Source organism: Geotrypetes seraphini, chromosome 14 (genome assembly GCF_902459505.1).
Source record: "Geotrypetes seraphini chromosome 14, aGeoSer1.1, whole genome shotgun sequence".
Classification (NCBI taxonomy): domain Eukaryota; kingdom Metazoa; phylum Chordata; class Amphibia; order Gymnophiona; family Dermophiidae; genus Geotrypetes; species Geotrypetes seraphini.
Genome location: NC_047097.1, coordinates 54328060 through 54342885, shown reverse-complemented (window position 1 = coordinate 54342885; position 14826 = coordinate 54328060). Strand labels below are relative to the sequence as shown.

The following is a 14826-nucleotide window of genomic DNA, read 5'->3' as shown; positions in this document are numbered from 1 at the left end:
GACCCAACCTTGTAGGGCTTATAAGCATACCTCTGTATTTTGTTGTTTTTTTTTTTTTTTTTGCAGTTTTAAACTTGAATCCTTGTTGCTGATTTTCTCTTTTTGCTCATGTAGTATAGAATATATAGGTACTTTTTTCCTATTACTCTTTGGCCCCTATACAAGGCAGATTCACTTATAACTCGTAATGCGGACCAATATCTTGGGCCCCAACGTCAGCATTTTGTGAGGTCTGCAGTGTATAGATGCATTTACAAATCACTTGTATAAGTTACAGAAAAATTAAAGAAACCAGTTAAACTTTGCTTCCTATAAATGTCCCTCCCCCTAGCCACACACACATAGATGCGCTTCAAAACAAGGGATGTTGCCATAGCCTGACCTTCTCCGAGGTCAAGAAATTTAGCGAGAACTCAGGATGTGTTTAATTAGCGTGCTACAAACCGAGACCTCGTGAAATCAGTTCCATAGCTAGTCACTTCAATTTAGAAGCCGTCTGTCATGTATTGTGTTGCTTTCTAAGAGAATTGGCTCTTTTACCCCATTTCCAGTTTGAAAATGTTAAGATAAAGGGAAATAAGTGTCCTTAAGCAGCAAAGAAAGAAAACAAAAGTGGTATTGTGTTATTGGCAACATTCACTAGCAACTGCAGAGTCATCAGTTACATGAAATGCTGCTAATTATTTAATGCATATTTATAAAATTCTACAGTACTTGCAAGGATTGAAGGAAAGAGCAAAGAAAATGAATTATTTGTAAGTTTACCTGCACAAGTCAAGATTTCTGGACAAAACTCTTAGCCACCAGGAAGGCTTAATCCTGCCAAATCTTTTCTCCTAAAAGTAACAGACCCCTAAATCCATGCTCCGCATGGTCTTTTTAAAAAAAAAATCTTAGACTATTTTCTTTCTTGAATGTTTCAGAATTCTTGAGAAACAAGGCAAGTATCTCCTGCAGCTGCCGCTGCCTAACCTGAGCCGAGTGGTCGGGCGCAGCCATGCACACTGAAAGGCAAAGTTCAGTGCAGCAGGGAAGGAGGAGGCTGGATGGTTGCAGAACTTTATCCTTCTCCTGCTGTAGGGGCTTGGCCCCAGGCCAGGCCCTCACCAAATAAAAACAACCGTCAGAGCCCTTCCAGCTTTGATCATGATAAGCGTCGAGGGGGGACTCTCAGGCCTCACTGTGATGATTTTTTCCTTATTTCATGAATTGTTAGATCTCAGGAAAGGGAGCAAACAGGTAAGTTTCATGGCTTTAAATCTCTCCTTCCCTCTTCACAAACACATACAGTACTTCAACCGTTTCCAACCCAGTCCTTGGGACACACTCAGGTAGTCAGGTTTACAAAACATCCTCAATGAATATGCATGAGAGAAATTTGCACACAATGGAAATTTATTGGATTGGTAGAGCTAGGGCAGGGGTAGGCAATTCCGGTCCTCGAGAGCCGGAGCCAGGTCAGGTTTTCAGGATATCCACAATGAATATGTATGAGATGGATTTACATGCACTGCCTCCTTGAGATGCAAATCTATCTCATGCATATTTATTGTGGATATCTTGAAAACCTGACCTGGCTCCGGCTCTCGAGGACCGGAATTGCCTACCCCTGGGCTGGGGGTTATCAGACATCTGGATTTACCCGCATACATCCTCTTTTTAGAGGGCATGTCTGGACGGCTTTTCAAAACCCGGCAGATATGACTGGACAAAATATATTATAGTAACAGTGCTGATGCAACCAAATTATATTTATTAAAACGCAAACATATACATTATAGCCAAAGGGACCTGACAGAGGCTGTGTTTCAGCATGCCTGCCTGAATCTGTTATGGAGTATATGAATGATTATAAGTAACCTTTCATAAATATTCATATTCTATATCACCTATAACTTGTTTGTTGACTGTCTGGTTTGTCTACTCTAATGGGTAGAGCAGTCCTGATTGCCTCTTCCACTTACCAGCAATTTTATCACAAGTACCGGTTTATATACTTAATTATTTAAACATTATAGAAATTCAAACTTAAATAAACAGAACATAAGGAAATCTTTACCTGAGAGCTGCTATGGCTACAGCTGACGCTGGCAGGAGAAAAACATTAGGACCCACTGTTAAGAGCTTGGAGAAAGCCAGGCATGAGGCCTACTAGTGTCTCCCAGATGACAAAAAACCACCCACTGCTAGAAATCCTGAAACAAAGAACAGGGCCTACTTTTAGAGGCTTAGAGAACAGAAAGGACATGGATTACTATTAGAAATGCAGAGAAAAATAAGGTATAAGACCTACTGTTAGGGGAGAGAAGCCGAAGAACAAGCTATACTGGGAGATCTGATAAAGCCAAGTGCCTACTGCTAGGAATGCTGAGAAAAGAAGGCACAAGATCTATTATTGTAGGGAGTCTTATGGGTACACTGTTTACAGCTAGAAATCAGACAAAAAAACCCCAAACAAACAAACCTGTGTACTACAGAATATTATTGGGGCTCTGGAGGGAGTGGCAACTAGTCTGCTCCTAGGCAGTTAAGATTGGAACAACATCGTTTGCTTGTGAAGTAGAGGTCTGCACGGGAACGGGGATCGCAGGAATCCTGCGGGGGTCCCGCGGGAATCCCCTCTAACCCACGGAACTCCCATGGGGACGCCCCTCTGGCCCACGGGATTCCCACAGGGACCCCCCTCTAGCCAACGGGGACTCCCACGGGGATGGAAGGCTTTGGAAGCAGGGTTCGTCCATATAATATAATGGACACGTCAGCTTTAGTAAAAGAGGGGGTTTATAAGTTAATTACCTGAACAGAAAACAAAAAAAGGGTTCCACCAAAGAGATTCCACAAGGAAAACAGCAGCACAAACACAAAAGAAACTGTGGAACTGATGATCCTGTCAAAAGTAATTGCTGCTTTTTATGGGGATGGGCGGGGATGGAGGTAATTCCTTGCGGGGATTGGTGGGTGGGGACTGAGAGGATCCTGGCGGGGACAGGTGGGGACAGAGAGGATCCTGGTGGGGACAGAGAGGATCCTGGCAGGAACGGGCGGGGATGGGTGGGATTTCTGTCCCCGCGCAACTCTCTATTGTGAAGTCAGAGAGCTGAAGTTCTATTTGGACTTTCAGCAACAGGGGCTGGAGTTTTTTTACTTTTTAAGTCGAGGTACAAAGGAATAAGGCTTGCTTTCAGGTTGTTACAGAAGCAGAAAAATGGATTAAACTCCAGAGGTGCAAAGAAACAGTGCTTGCTACAAAAAAAAATAAAAAAAATATATATGTATATGGTTAAGGAGCATGTAAATACAGGCATGTATCATACCATACCCAGTTAGAACTTATGTCACACTGTGAACTCCTCTGCTCGTGCAAAGGAACAACGTGGAGAGCAGAGCTGGCTAAGCAGCAACCAGTCCCCTTTCGACTTCCTCATGAGTCCCCATTTCCAGGACCAATCCCATGATTCGGTGAGACTGTAGCTAAGATTCAGCCAATGGCAAAATAATAAGGGCGGGAGCACTTGCAGAGTCAGGAAGTGGGGAAAGAAGGTTGGGGGTGAACATGTGCTGTGGTGTAGCTGAAGTGTTTGGAGGAGCTTTTAGGGATAGTAGAGCCAGAGAGTGTCTCGAAGAGTGAGATTGCTGAGATGAGGTAAGAATGGGGCTGACAGCAAGAACAACAACTTTGCTCCTATAGTAGGCAGGGAGAATCGCTAAATGAGCACTTGAGTAGCAGTAAAACAGAAGTTTGTGTGTGGCCTATATGTATGCATGCATGCATTTTTGTGTGTCTTTTCTATATTTGCGAGAGATGGTATCTTCAGAGCTGCCAAGTAATCCAGTTTCAAGAGGGAGATTTTAGGCCAGTCCTGGATTATTGGCAAGAATTTCAAGGTGCATTATGAGTATGTTGTTTGGTTTTCAGTGGGTAGAATCAAGGACTATAAATCCCACACTGCTGTGGGGTGTAAGTTGAGTACCAGGATTGGCTAAAAAGTCTCCCTCCTGGAACTGGGAAACATACAGCTTTACATCACTGGATATTGGACAAGTTTTGGGGGATTTTTGGACAGTCATGGATTTCTGAACATCCATCCTAGTGCATTTTGGGTCTTGCAACACTTAATTCCGGTGGGCAAGATAAGGCAGTATAAATCTCACACTGCTCTAGGATGTAAGTTCAAAACCAGGACTGGCCAAAACTTCTCTAGCCTGGAACTGGATAAATTGGCATCTTCACTAATCACGATCAATTGTAAAAAAATGCAAAATTGGGCATTATAATTGTAAATATTCTGCTTAGAATGTATATGTGTTTGTGTGTGCAAGGAGGGCAATTTCCAAAAGTTATTTATCCAAGAAAACGAGCTATTCAGGGGAGGGCAAGCTTGGTCCTCGAGAGCCACGGTCCAGTTGGGTTTTCTGGATTTCCTCGGTGAATATGCATTTATAATGGAGGCAGTTCATGCAAATAGATCTCGTGCATATTCATTGTGAAAATCCTAAAAACTCAACTTGAGTTGTGTCCCTTGATGACTGAGGTTGCCCACCCTTCGCACAGGTCCAAATATAGGGATTGGGACTTATATACCACCTTTTTGTAGTTTTACAACCATACTCAAAGCAGTTTACATACAGGTACTTCAGGCATTTTTCCTATCTGTCCCGGTGGTCTCACAGTTTATCTAATGTACCTGGGGCAATGGAGGATTAAGTGATTTGCCCAGGGTCACAAGGAGCAGTACAGGGTTTGAACCCACAACCTCAGGGTGCTGAGGTTGTAACTCTGACCACTGCACCACACTCTCCTCATGTACTGATGGTTCTTTGCGTTCATGTGGTTCTTCAGGACCTATTGTGCTGTTTTGACTGCTGCTGCCCTGAGTGACTGCCTGTTCTTGCCTAATGGTTAAACTGGCCTTGTCTAAGTATTTTCTGTAGGGGGGGGGGGGCAGTACAATGTGAACAGTTTCCCTTGAGAATATGGGCCATTGAAATCTACAAGTAGAAAAGTACCCATGTAGGCAGGAGCGTACTAAGCTGGCATTGTGCCCTGTGCAATATGCCCCCTAGCGCACCCTGCCCCACTCTCTGTGCTGCAGCCACTGCAGGGAAGAAAATAACGAGGGAGGAAGTTTTGAGCCCCATCTGTCTGCACAGCTCCTTCGAAGTGCCTGCATGTATGTTTTTTTAGTTACTGAGTGGAAGAAAATTTTCAGCCCAGAGAATTTAACTTAAGGGGTCTACAACCCAGCCTGTATTTCAGGATGTCCACAATACAATATATATGAGATCTATTGCATGCAATGAAAGTAGTGAGCTGGGTTGTGGACCTCGAGGACCCCTGATTTAGCTGGACTATCTGCTTATTTATCTGAGCAAATCACTTTGAAAATTTCCCTTGTACTGCCTCTGTTCTGTCTATATATTTTTTTAAGAGTCAGCAAAGAAAGCTAAATTTCATTTAATGTTGCACTTTTCACTGATAAAATAAAATGGTATTTGTACTTTCTAGGTCAGGGGGTTCTAAACCCATACCTTGGGACACAGCCAGTCAGATTTTCGAGATATCCACAAAGAATATTGGCGATGCCAAGTTACCCAGTTCCAGGCTGGAGATGTTGGGACAGTCCTGGATTTCTGATCACCTGATCCTGTTGCATTATGGGACTTGCAACACTGATTTCAATGGACAGGATCCAGGACTACAAATCCCACACTGCTTTGGGATGTAAGTTCAAAACCAGGACTATTCCAACATCTCCAGCCTGGATCTGGGTAACTTGGCATCTGTGATGCAATAAAACAGTACATGATGGCAGATAAGACCTACATGGTCCATCTGGTCTCCCCAGCAAAGGTGTAGCTGCACCGCCACTCTATGCTGGCAAGTCATTCATGCTTAAACACTGGTTGGCAATTTGCCATCATGCTAGCTTCTTATAGGCAGTCAAATAGGATACAGTTTGGGGACAATCTTATATATTGTTCCAAGACAAAAGTGTTGTAAAAGTTTTGCTAACAGTATTTAACTTGTTAATCTCAACATTAAGATGTCCTCCCCCCCACCCTTGAGAAGCCCAGCACCTCACTACATACGTACACACACACAAACAAATGGTTACGGTTGTCCTTATCTCCTGGATATTTCCTTCTCAAATATAAACTGTTTCTTCACTGCTTTCTGCAGTTGGCTTTATTCCAGTATTGGTTGAAAGGCAGCACAGTGCCATTGTTGGGGTGGGAGGGTCACTGCAACATGTTACCTGGTTTCAGCCCAAACAAAACTATAAGCAGGTAAATTCATACCATCTGCGCTCCACCTTCACTTCTCCATGGAGCAGGTGTATGTGGGAAGCTGTATCTGTTCATTCTTTTCTTATCCTCCAAACTTAACCAACAGCGGTGTCTCCGGTTTCCTGGGAACATGTTGTCAGGATTTGTTATATTTTTTTTTTAGTTTAAAAGTCACTCTGAAAAACTAGAAGCTAAGTGCTTACCTGGCAGCTCCCAAGGCAACCGGTAGAAAGATAAGAGTGTATTTCTGTAATGTTTTAAACAGGTAAACTGCCTTGGGCATTCACTTTCAAAGGCATACCGTAATCCTATGAATTGAATCAAAGTCCTGTCCACAGATATTTGCAGATTTTTGTTGTAGATAAATTGACTTTTTTACATTTTTTAAACCTAGTTCTTATTGCATGTGGATTTTATGCCCAATGCCGCTCTTGAAAAAGCAGAGCAATTAGTTCTGGCGTCTTGTCATTTCTGGAGGTTACCCTGGTGCCATGGCAACTCGGAGAAGAGTTCCAATCCCTGCGGTCCTGCAGAGGAGCTGGCTGAAGCTGGAAGAGAAGATCTTGGACTTTGAATTTGACATACTGAATGTGCAATTCAATAAAGTGGGCCGCTATGCTTTGAGGCTTACTGTGGAAAACCCTCTGATGGAGGGGTCTGGGGCAGGCGTGCAGCTGCGGGTTAACGATGGTGAGAATCTGTCCATAAGCTCTGGAACCACTGACTCCATCGAGCAGAGCAACCTGAATGATATCCATACCTTCGACAGGAAGAAATTTGTATTTACCCTCCCCAAAGGTAAAAACAGAATACTGAGCATGACCAGAGAGAATAGAAATTGTAGCATGGGAAAAGGGTTGGGAGGGAAGTTTGCCACTTGATTGTGTTTCTCATGGAATAGCTGACAGAAGGCTAGTCAAAATTAGACATAGCTCATTAGTACGAATGGTTGTAATTCCTGTGTGATGCTTGATCAATAATTAATAGGTATGGTTTTAATATGCATAATACTTATTTGGAGGTGAGGAGTGTTCTAGTGATGGAACTGCTGCCTCAGCACCCTGAGGTGATGGGTCAAATCCCAGCCACGACTCCTTGTGACCCTGGGCAAGTCACATAGGCCCAGATTCTGTAAACGGCACCAGTTTTTAGATGCCGGTAGGTATCCCAACTCGGTACAAAATGCTGTCGAAACAATGTTAGTAACTGAGTTTCGGGGCGCCTACGCTTAAAAAAAAATCGGTGCCAGAATCACGCCACTGTGGTCGTAGCTAACACCGGACGTGGCATTAGGCGGCCCAAAGCACCTATGGAGGCACGATTCCCATCATAGCTAGATGCCGGAAATGTAGGCCAGGAAATCCCTAGCCTACGTTTCGGGTGCCTACTTTTGCCATTGGCGCAATTCAGTACCTGGTGCTGTCACGTGATTGACATATGATTGGTGGCCGTCAAAAACAGCGCCTTTTACAGAAATCCGAGCCTTAATCCTCCATGATCCCAGGTACCAAATAAGTACCTGTACATAAGTAAACCGCTTTGAATGTGTACCAAGTCCCCATCCCTTTCCCCTCTTTATTTGCACTGAGTAGTAATATATTTTGTACATATTTGCTACTGAGCTGGAAACTAGATCTAGTACAGAAACTTCAGGGCCAAGCTGGGAACCACTGAGTTACATCATGACTTTTTGTGTGTTGTTTGAAGTCCATAGGCACCATGGGGGAAATATTCAGCTGGTGGTGGTCAGTGGTTTTTTTTATATATATAAAAACAAGACTGTGGATATAGATGTTCTGAAAGATGATTTATTGTTCGCTCATCTTAATAAAAACATTAAAATGCAAATATAAGTCTATAGTATATATATAATAGTCCAACCGGACTCTACATGGTTCGTGTTTTGGCGAACATGCCTTCCTCAGGGGTCCAGATGATGTAGGGTACACAGATAGAAGAATAGACTAAAAACATTGTACTTGTCTTTGAGCACTCATTTTCGGTTATCTGCTCAAAGTCAAGTACACTGTTTTTAGTCTATTCTTTTATCTATGTATCCTACATCATCTGGACCACTGAGGAAGGCATGTTCGCTGAAACACGGACCGTGTAGGGTCCAGTTGGACTATTACATATGTACTATAGACTTATATTTGCATTTTAATGTTTTTATTGCGAAGAGCGAACAATAAACCGTTATTGAAAAGCGCCGATCTGGACCCTACAGTTCCCCCTCGTTATCGTCCGATCGCAAGTATACCCCTTTTGACAAAAATGATGGAGTCATTTATTTCTAGCCAACTTTCCAACTACTTGGAGAAATGTTCTATTTTGTTACCATTTCAACATGGGTTTAGACCAAACTTTAGTACGGAGACTCTCCTATTATCGTTAATCTCAAAGATTCAAAATTTACAGATACAAAATAAATGTGCAGTACTGTTGCAAATTTATCCGTCGGCTGCGTTTGATGTCGTTCATCACGACATCCTGATTCATATGTTATCAGATATTGGTTTTTTGGTTTTTTTTTAATTCTTTATTTTCATTTTATAATATTGACATAATATTAGTTAAAACAAGAAAATAATACAACTCAGTACATACATTAAAATGAGACAATAGGTAATAATAAAAATATACAATTAAAATACAAAAACAGAACAAGTTTTTTCTTTCTCATGCGGCAAAATCATTAAACCCAAATGTGAATTATTACTGGTTTGTATCTTTAGACCTCAATTAAGGGGGGAGAAAGCTTTACAATGGCTGAAATCTTTATCAAATAATACAAGAAATTAAAGATGGTAGCAGGAGAGAACAAAATCCAAAAAGCTTATGCTTGAGCAAGTTGAGACTGAACTTCTCTCAGGAGTTTTAAGTTTGCTCTTTAGCAGAAATAAATTTTATCAACTGCTGAGGTTCAAAGAAAATAAATCTATTCCCTTGATAGGTCATTACACATTTACAGGGGAATCTGAGTACAAACGTCGCACCTAATTGCAGAACCCTTGGTCTCAAAATTAGAAATTGTTTTCTTCTCTTTTGGGTTATTCGTGACACGTCTGGATACATTCTCACTATTTTAGTCATAAATGGTACATCTTTAAACTTAAAAAACATTTTAAGCATCCATTCCCTGTCAGCATCTAAAGCAAATTGTACAAGTAGCGTAGCAGTTGCCGGTATCTCTTCACCTGACCTCTCAAGGAAATTTGTCAAATCCAAACTATCAGCAGACAAATTCTGCTGGTTTGGTTTTTGAACAGATGCTCTAGTTGGTAATCTCAGGGCCCCTTACCCGACTCTTCTCCTTCACGATAGCTCCTATCTCCCCCCTGCTTCTCCTACCCACTTCCTTCCTCACCCACCAAGTCTGACCAAATCCGTTGTAAATCCGATAAATTTGTTGTAATTCTGCCCTCTTCATCTACGAAGTTGGCTAAATTTGTTGTAAATTTCCCTTTTTCATCTGCCAAGTTTGGCGACAGTTGTTGTAAATCCGATAAATTTGTTGTAAATCTACAAGTCTATGCGGATCCTAATCTAATTTATTGTAAACTGCCTAGAACTCGCTGGGTATGGCGGTATATAAGAATAAAATTATTATTATTATTATTATTATTAAATAATATATTTTAATGAGAGGCGGATAGGAGGTTTCGGGAACTTTCAAAACTTCTTTCAAATACTTTTTAAATGTATCCTGCGCTGAGATAAGTGGTAATTTTGGAAAATTAATAATCCGAAGATTACTTCTTCTAGTCATATTTTCCAACATTTCTACCTTAAAATTAAGGTTTCCACTATCTCTTACCCAGACTGAAGCCTGGGACTCCACTGTTTTTATTCTAGTTTCATGTCCATCCACTTTATTTTCAACGCTGGATATCCTGTTTTTCATTTCCAAATTTTCAGACACAACAGAGGTATAACGTGTGGTAAGTTGCTGCATTTGGGTTCCCAAAGAGATTTGCAAACTAGATATTGCTTCCCAAATTGACTCCATATTGAAAACCTTGGGCCTCTGCAATGGTATCAGTTCAACACCCAGACTCTCTGATCAGATATTGGTTTTAACCAAGTGGTACTGAATTGGTTTAGTAAATTCCTCTCGTTGCGATCTTATGAGGTACCGGGTGAGACTTCCTCCACTTGGAAATCCAGCTGCGGGGTGCCACAGGACTCTCCGCTGTCGCCAATCTTGTTTAATGTATATGACGTCTCTGAAAAATTTTTGACTTTCATCAGCAGAGACTATGCAGACGATGTTTTCATTTTATTAGAAGTTGATCCTGATCTTAACAACCTGGTCCCTAGTATAGACTGCTGCATTTCTAAACTTCAACTGTGGGCTTTGTCTATTCAAATGAAACGGAACGCTGCCAAAACCAAATTGTTTTGGATTGGGCCAAAATTAGAAAACCTCCCTTCCTCTGTTACATTAAAAAACAAGTATTACATATAGATTTTTCATCTAGAGTCCTGGGTGTCATCTTGGACTCATCACTTACATTTCGTGAACAGATAAATTCCTTGACAAAAAAGTGTTTTTTTTTAGTCTGCGCTTGTTGAGGAAGGTCAGATCACTATTCCATCAAGAACATTTCTCAGTACAATGCCCAATGCGTACACTGAGGTCAGCAGATCAGAAACTCTTGTTAATTCCTTCCATAAAAGATTTCTTTTACACTAGGAAAATAAACTTCGCAGTTGTGGCTCCAACTTTGTGGAATGCTCTGCCACAGCAACTCAGATTCGAACAACAACTTGATAAATTTAAGATGAGCCTGAAGACTTTTTTATTTAACGACCCCTTTTCCTGTGCTTAGAGCATTTTTTTTTTTCCTCCTCTTTCTTTTTTCTTTTCCTTCTTTTTCAGCCAACCGCTTTAATAAAGCGATCCCGCCCCCATATGTTTTACCCTCCTCCCTCTTTCTCCCTTCTTCTTCTAACATGTAACTCTCCCCCCCTTTTCCCTTTTTCCCTCACTTTCAAGTCTGTCCAGTTAACGTCCTTGGTGTGCACTTTCATTATTTTATTTTATTTTATTTTTTTTTAAATTATTATTATTTTTTTAAATTATTTATCTCTTTTTATATTTTTATTGTAAACCGGCCAGATACTAGCTGATGGTCGGTATATTAAAAGTCAATAAACTTGAAACTTACAATCCACTGTGCTTTCTCAGCTAGATTATTGTAACTCAGTTTATCTGGGCATTAAGCAGGGCAGTCTAAAACGACTTCAGTTAATACTAACATGACCATTTATTTTTTTCTGGCTGGCCCAGAACGTCCTCTCCGACGTCAGAATTGACGTCGGAAAGAAGACTTCCTGTCGGGTTTAGCAGCTGTAGCGGCAGGGCAGTAAGAGCAGCAGACAGGGGGAAAGATGGGGAGGCTTTTTTTTTTTTTGCGGCAGGGAGGGACAGGAAGTGATCGCCTGCTCCATTGTCCCCGAGCACAGCTTCGGGACGCTGTCCCTGAAAACCTGACATTTCGGCGTCCTGAAGCTGTCTGTGGGACAAAGGGACAGGAGGTGTGAAAACGGGACCGTTCCGTTCAAAATGGGACATATGGTCACCTTAGTTAATACAGAATACTGTAGCTAACTCATTTCTGAGAAACGAAAGTATGATCATGTTTCCCCTTTGTTGATAAAGCTTCACTGGCTCCCAGTTCACTTTAGGATCCAGTTTAAATGCGCATGCATAATCTTAAAGCTTCTCTATGGAATATTTGATCCCTATGTTTCCTTATGATGGAATACCCTTAGACTTTGCCATTTGAGAAACACACAAAGATATGTTAGCCTTCTCTTCCTTTAAGGGAATTAAATCTGCTGGGAAGCTCAGTCGATCTGTTGTTTTCAAGTTTGTAGATATCTGGAATGAACTTCCTGACTCCATTAGGCTTTTAGCTGCAATTATTTCGTAAATTCCTTAAAACGTTGTTGTTCTTGCAATTTTTAAATGGTTTAACTACAGCCTCAACGAAATGATAATATTATAGTTATTTTTCTTATGTACTTTAGTTTTTAATTAGTTCTTCCTTCTCCTATGTTTTCTGCTATGTACTCTAGTCTTAATTATATGTGAACCGAGTCGAGCTCCACTGGGAGATGACCCGGTATATAAACCAAAGATTAGATTAGATTAGATTAGATTAGATCTATATACACAGTCTTTTGTTTTTATCGTTGGATTGTTCTCACTGTGGAATATTGGATCTTCTTTTTGTTTCTTGCTGTGGTTTTTTTGGCCACTGGCAGCATTAACCCTAGATATTCAATGCTGGGCATGTCTGGGCACTGGTATTGAATGTCTGGGCTTGTGTGGCTGTCTGTCCCTTATTTGGTTAAGTGTGATATTCAGCACTTAACTGCCTAAGTGAAACCATATCAAGATAGGACTGTGTTTTATGCAGTTCTGTTTGTCTGGTGAACTTAGGTGGCTAAGTGCTGAATATTTGCACTTCACGCAATAAGTGCCAACTCTGCCCCTTGACGGCCCACAGAATAGTTGGGTTTTCTGTAGAGTGGCATTCAGCAGCACTAACTGATTAACCCCTTCCTTTACAAAGCTGCTATAGCCTTTTTAGCGCCGGCTGCGGCGGTAAGAACGCCGACGCTCATAGAATTCCTATGGGTGTCGGGGTCCTTACCGCCACAGGCGGCACTAAAAACGCCAGCGTGGTTTTGTAAAGGAGGGGGTAAGAGTTTAATGAATATTGGTGGACAGCCCCGCCCAAGTGATTTAAGAGGCCAGAAGTCGATGCATGTTGGTTGGCTTCCATCTTGAATGCGTCCTCTTCTCCATGAGATACACAATAATATGGTGGTAAATAGTGTATGTATCTTAGGGCCCCCTGCATATAAAACAAGAGTTTTCTCTCATATTATTCAGGACAAAACTCAAAATTTTTTTTGTCAAGGTTGCTTGCAATACCTAATCCAGGAGCCCTTTTCTTTCTCTGGAATAATTTTCATTTCAGGTTTTCAACTCCAAACACCTCTTTAGAGACAAATTAACTCCTACTGTTCTATCCATCCCCCTCCTGCCTTAATCTCAATGCATTTTCTACCGCCTCTTGTACCTTCCTCCCCTGTCATGTCAGTCTCAAGTAATACGGTATATGTAACCACCACCCCCCTTCACATTTAATTATCATGTGGTGGAATTTTTTTTATTTTTATTTTTTTAACTCTTGCTTTTAAATATTTTTTTTGATTGTAGATAAATGTTGATGCACGGTATATGAAAAAAATAATAAACTTGGAAAACAGAATCAACTGAAAATATAAGCTACTGCATTCAGGAAAACTGATGGTCTCATGTTTACAGTGACTTTTATCATGAGAGTGATTACATCTTCCTATAATTTGATTTATAGACATTTTTCATTTATACTTTGGACTCAGTTCAGTTTCTTTGTCATTCTTATCATCTGAATCTCATCAAATCTCATGAAATATCCAATAATACCATTACAGAGTATTTCAGAGATCATTATAACTTAGTAAGAGGTATTTGCAGCACTTCTATAAAATTCTCTATAACCTTCAAATTTGCATTCCTAAATCTGAGTTTTAATTTTTCAGGCTTCTGCAAAAATGATAAAAACCATGATGTTAGACTGCGAATTGAAGCCTTGAGAGTCAATGGCAGCTCTGTGAAGAACAGCCAAAAAGTGGGTGAAGCATTCTTTGCCATTTATCCCCGAACCAACCAGCCACGGATCAATTTGCTTGCTGGAAAGAGTGAGCACCTTTACCATTATGACAACATCATGACACTTCTGCGGGTGCAGGATGACAAGCTGGCAATGCATTGTGGGAGACTGGCCTATACTGTTGCTTTCCATGAGCACTGGCCACGAGTGCTAAAGGAGACCCCTTCTCCCTCAGTGCAGCCCTCACCACGGCTGACTATTTCAGGAGAAACGACTGATAAGACTGAAACTTCAAGGATTCATATACATACACAGCCAGAGGAAATACTTCATCCTGGGTCCCCAAGTTTTACCCTAAGGGTAACAGCGTTGGAACAGCGGTCACCATTTCCAGACTCCCATTCTCCTGAGGTACGTACCAGGCCTTTCACGGTTACTATGTTACTTCATGTCACTATTCTAATACCACTATTGTATTACTAAAGTAGTGATTCATAAACAAGTACTATTGACTAGTTGAATATCCACAAGAAATATGCATAAAATAAGTTTTGTACACGTGGAGGGGCATTTTCGATATGATGCCTAAGTTCGACTTCAGAAGTTTTACTGAAGACGTACCAAAAAATCTTGGTGATAATAAAAAACCCCCCAAATATACAGACTATATTTCATGTATCAAAATAATGGGGCATAGTAATTTATTTAAACTGGTTTGGGGCCCATTGACATCTTTTATTACTTCACTATAGTTGTCCTTTGTTTATAATTTACTTTTGTTTATTTTCATACACATCTATGGGAGGGGGAGGCTATTTCTATTTCTATCCTAATTTTAGTCCTTTGAGTATATACATCCAGGGCG

The 14826-nt window shown here is 40.9% G+C and overlaps 2 protein-coding genes across 8 annotated transcripts in view; one reads left to right on the top strand and one right to left on the bottom strand.

Annotated features, from left to right (window-relative positions):
* The window catches only part of STRA6 (signaling receptor and transporter of retinol STRA6), a 126315-nt gene extending 123449 nt beyond the window's left edge, over positions 1 to 2866 (bottom strand). The window contains exons 1-2 of one of the 3 annotated variants that reach the window (XM_033919722.1): positions 2797 to 2866; positions 2060 to 2195 (exon numbers count right to left, since the gene is read on the bottom strand). The gene's annotated coding sequence lies outside the window, so the exon portion shown is untranslated. Of the gene's footprint in view, positions 1 to 765; positions 994 to 2059; positions 2196 to 2293; positions 2376 to 2796 lie in introns of those variants that run through there. The other 2 variants (XM_033919723.1, XM_033919721.1) reach the window with 2 other exon arrangements.
* The window catches only part of CCDC33 (coiled-coil domain containing 33), a 293168-nt gene continuing 279496 nt past the window's right edge, over positions 1155 to 14826 (top strand). Inside the window, exons 1-2 of one of the 5 annotated variants that reach the window (XM_033919717.1) lie at positions 1155 to 1239; positions 13891 to 14372. In XM_033919717.1, coding sequence (XP_033775608.1) covers positions 14079 to 14372 — 294 coding nt within the window. In that variant the 5' untranslated portion in view covers positions 1155 to 1239; positions 13891 to 14078. Of the gene's footprint in view, positions 1240 to 3513; positions 3644 to 6329; positions 7087 to 13890; positions 14373 to 14826 lie in introns of those variants that run through there. The other 4 variants (XM_033919716.1, XM_033919718.1, XM_033919715.1 and 1 more) reach the window with 4 other exon arrangements.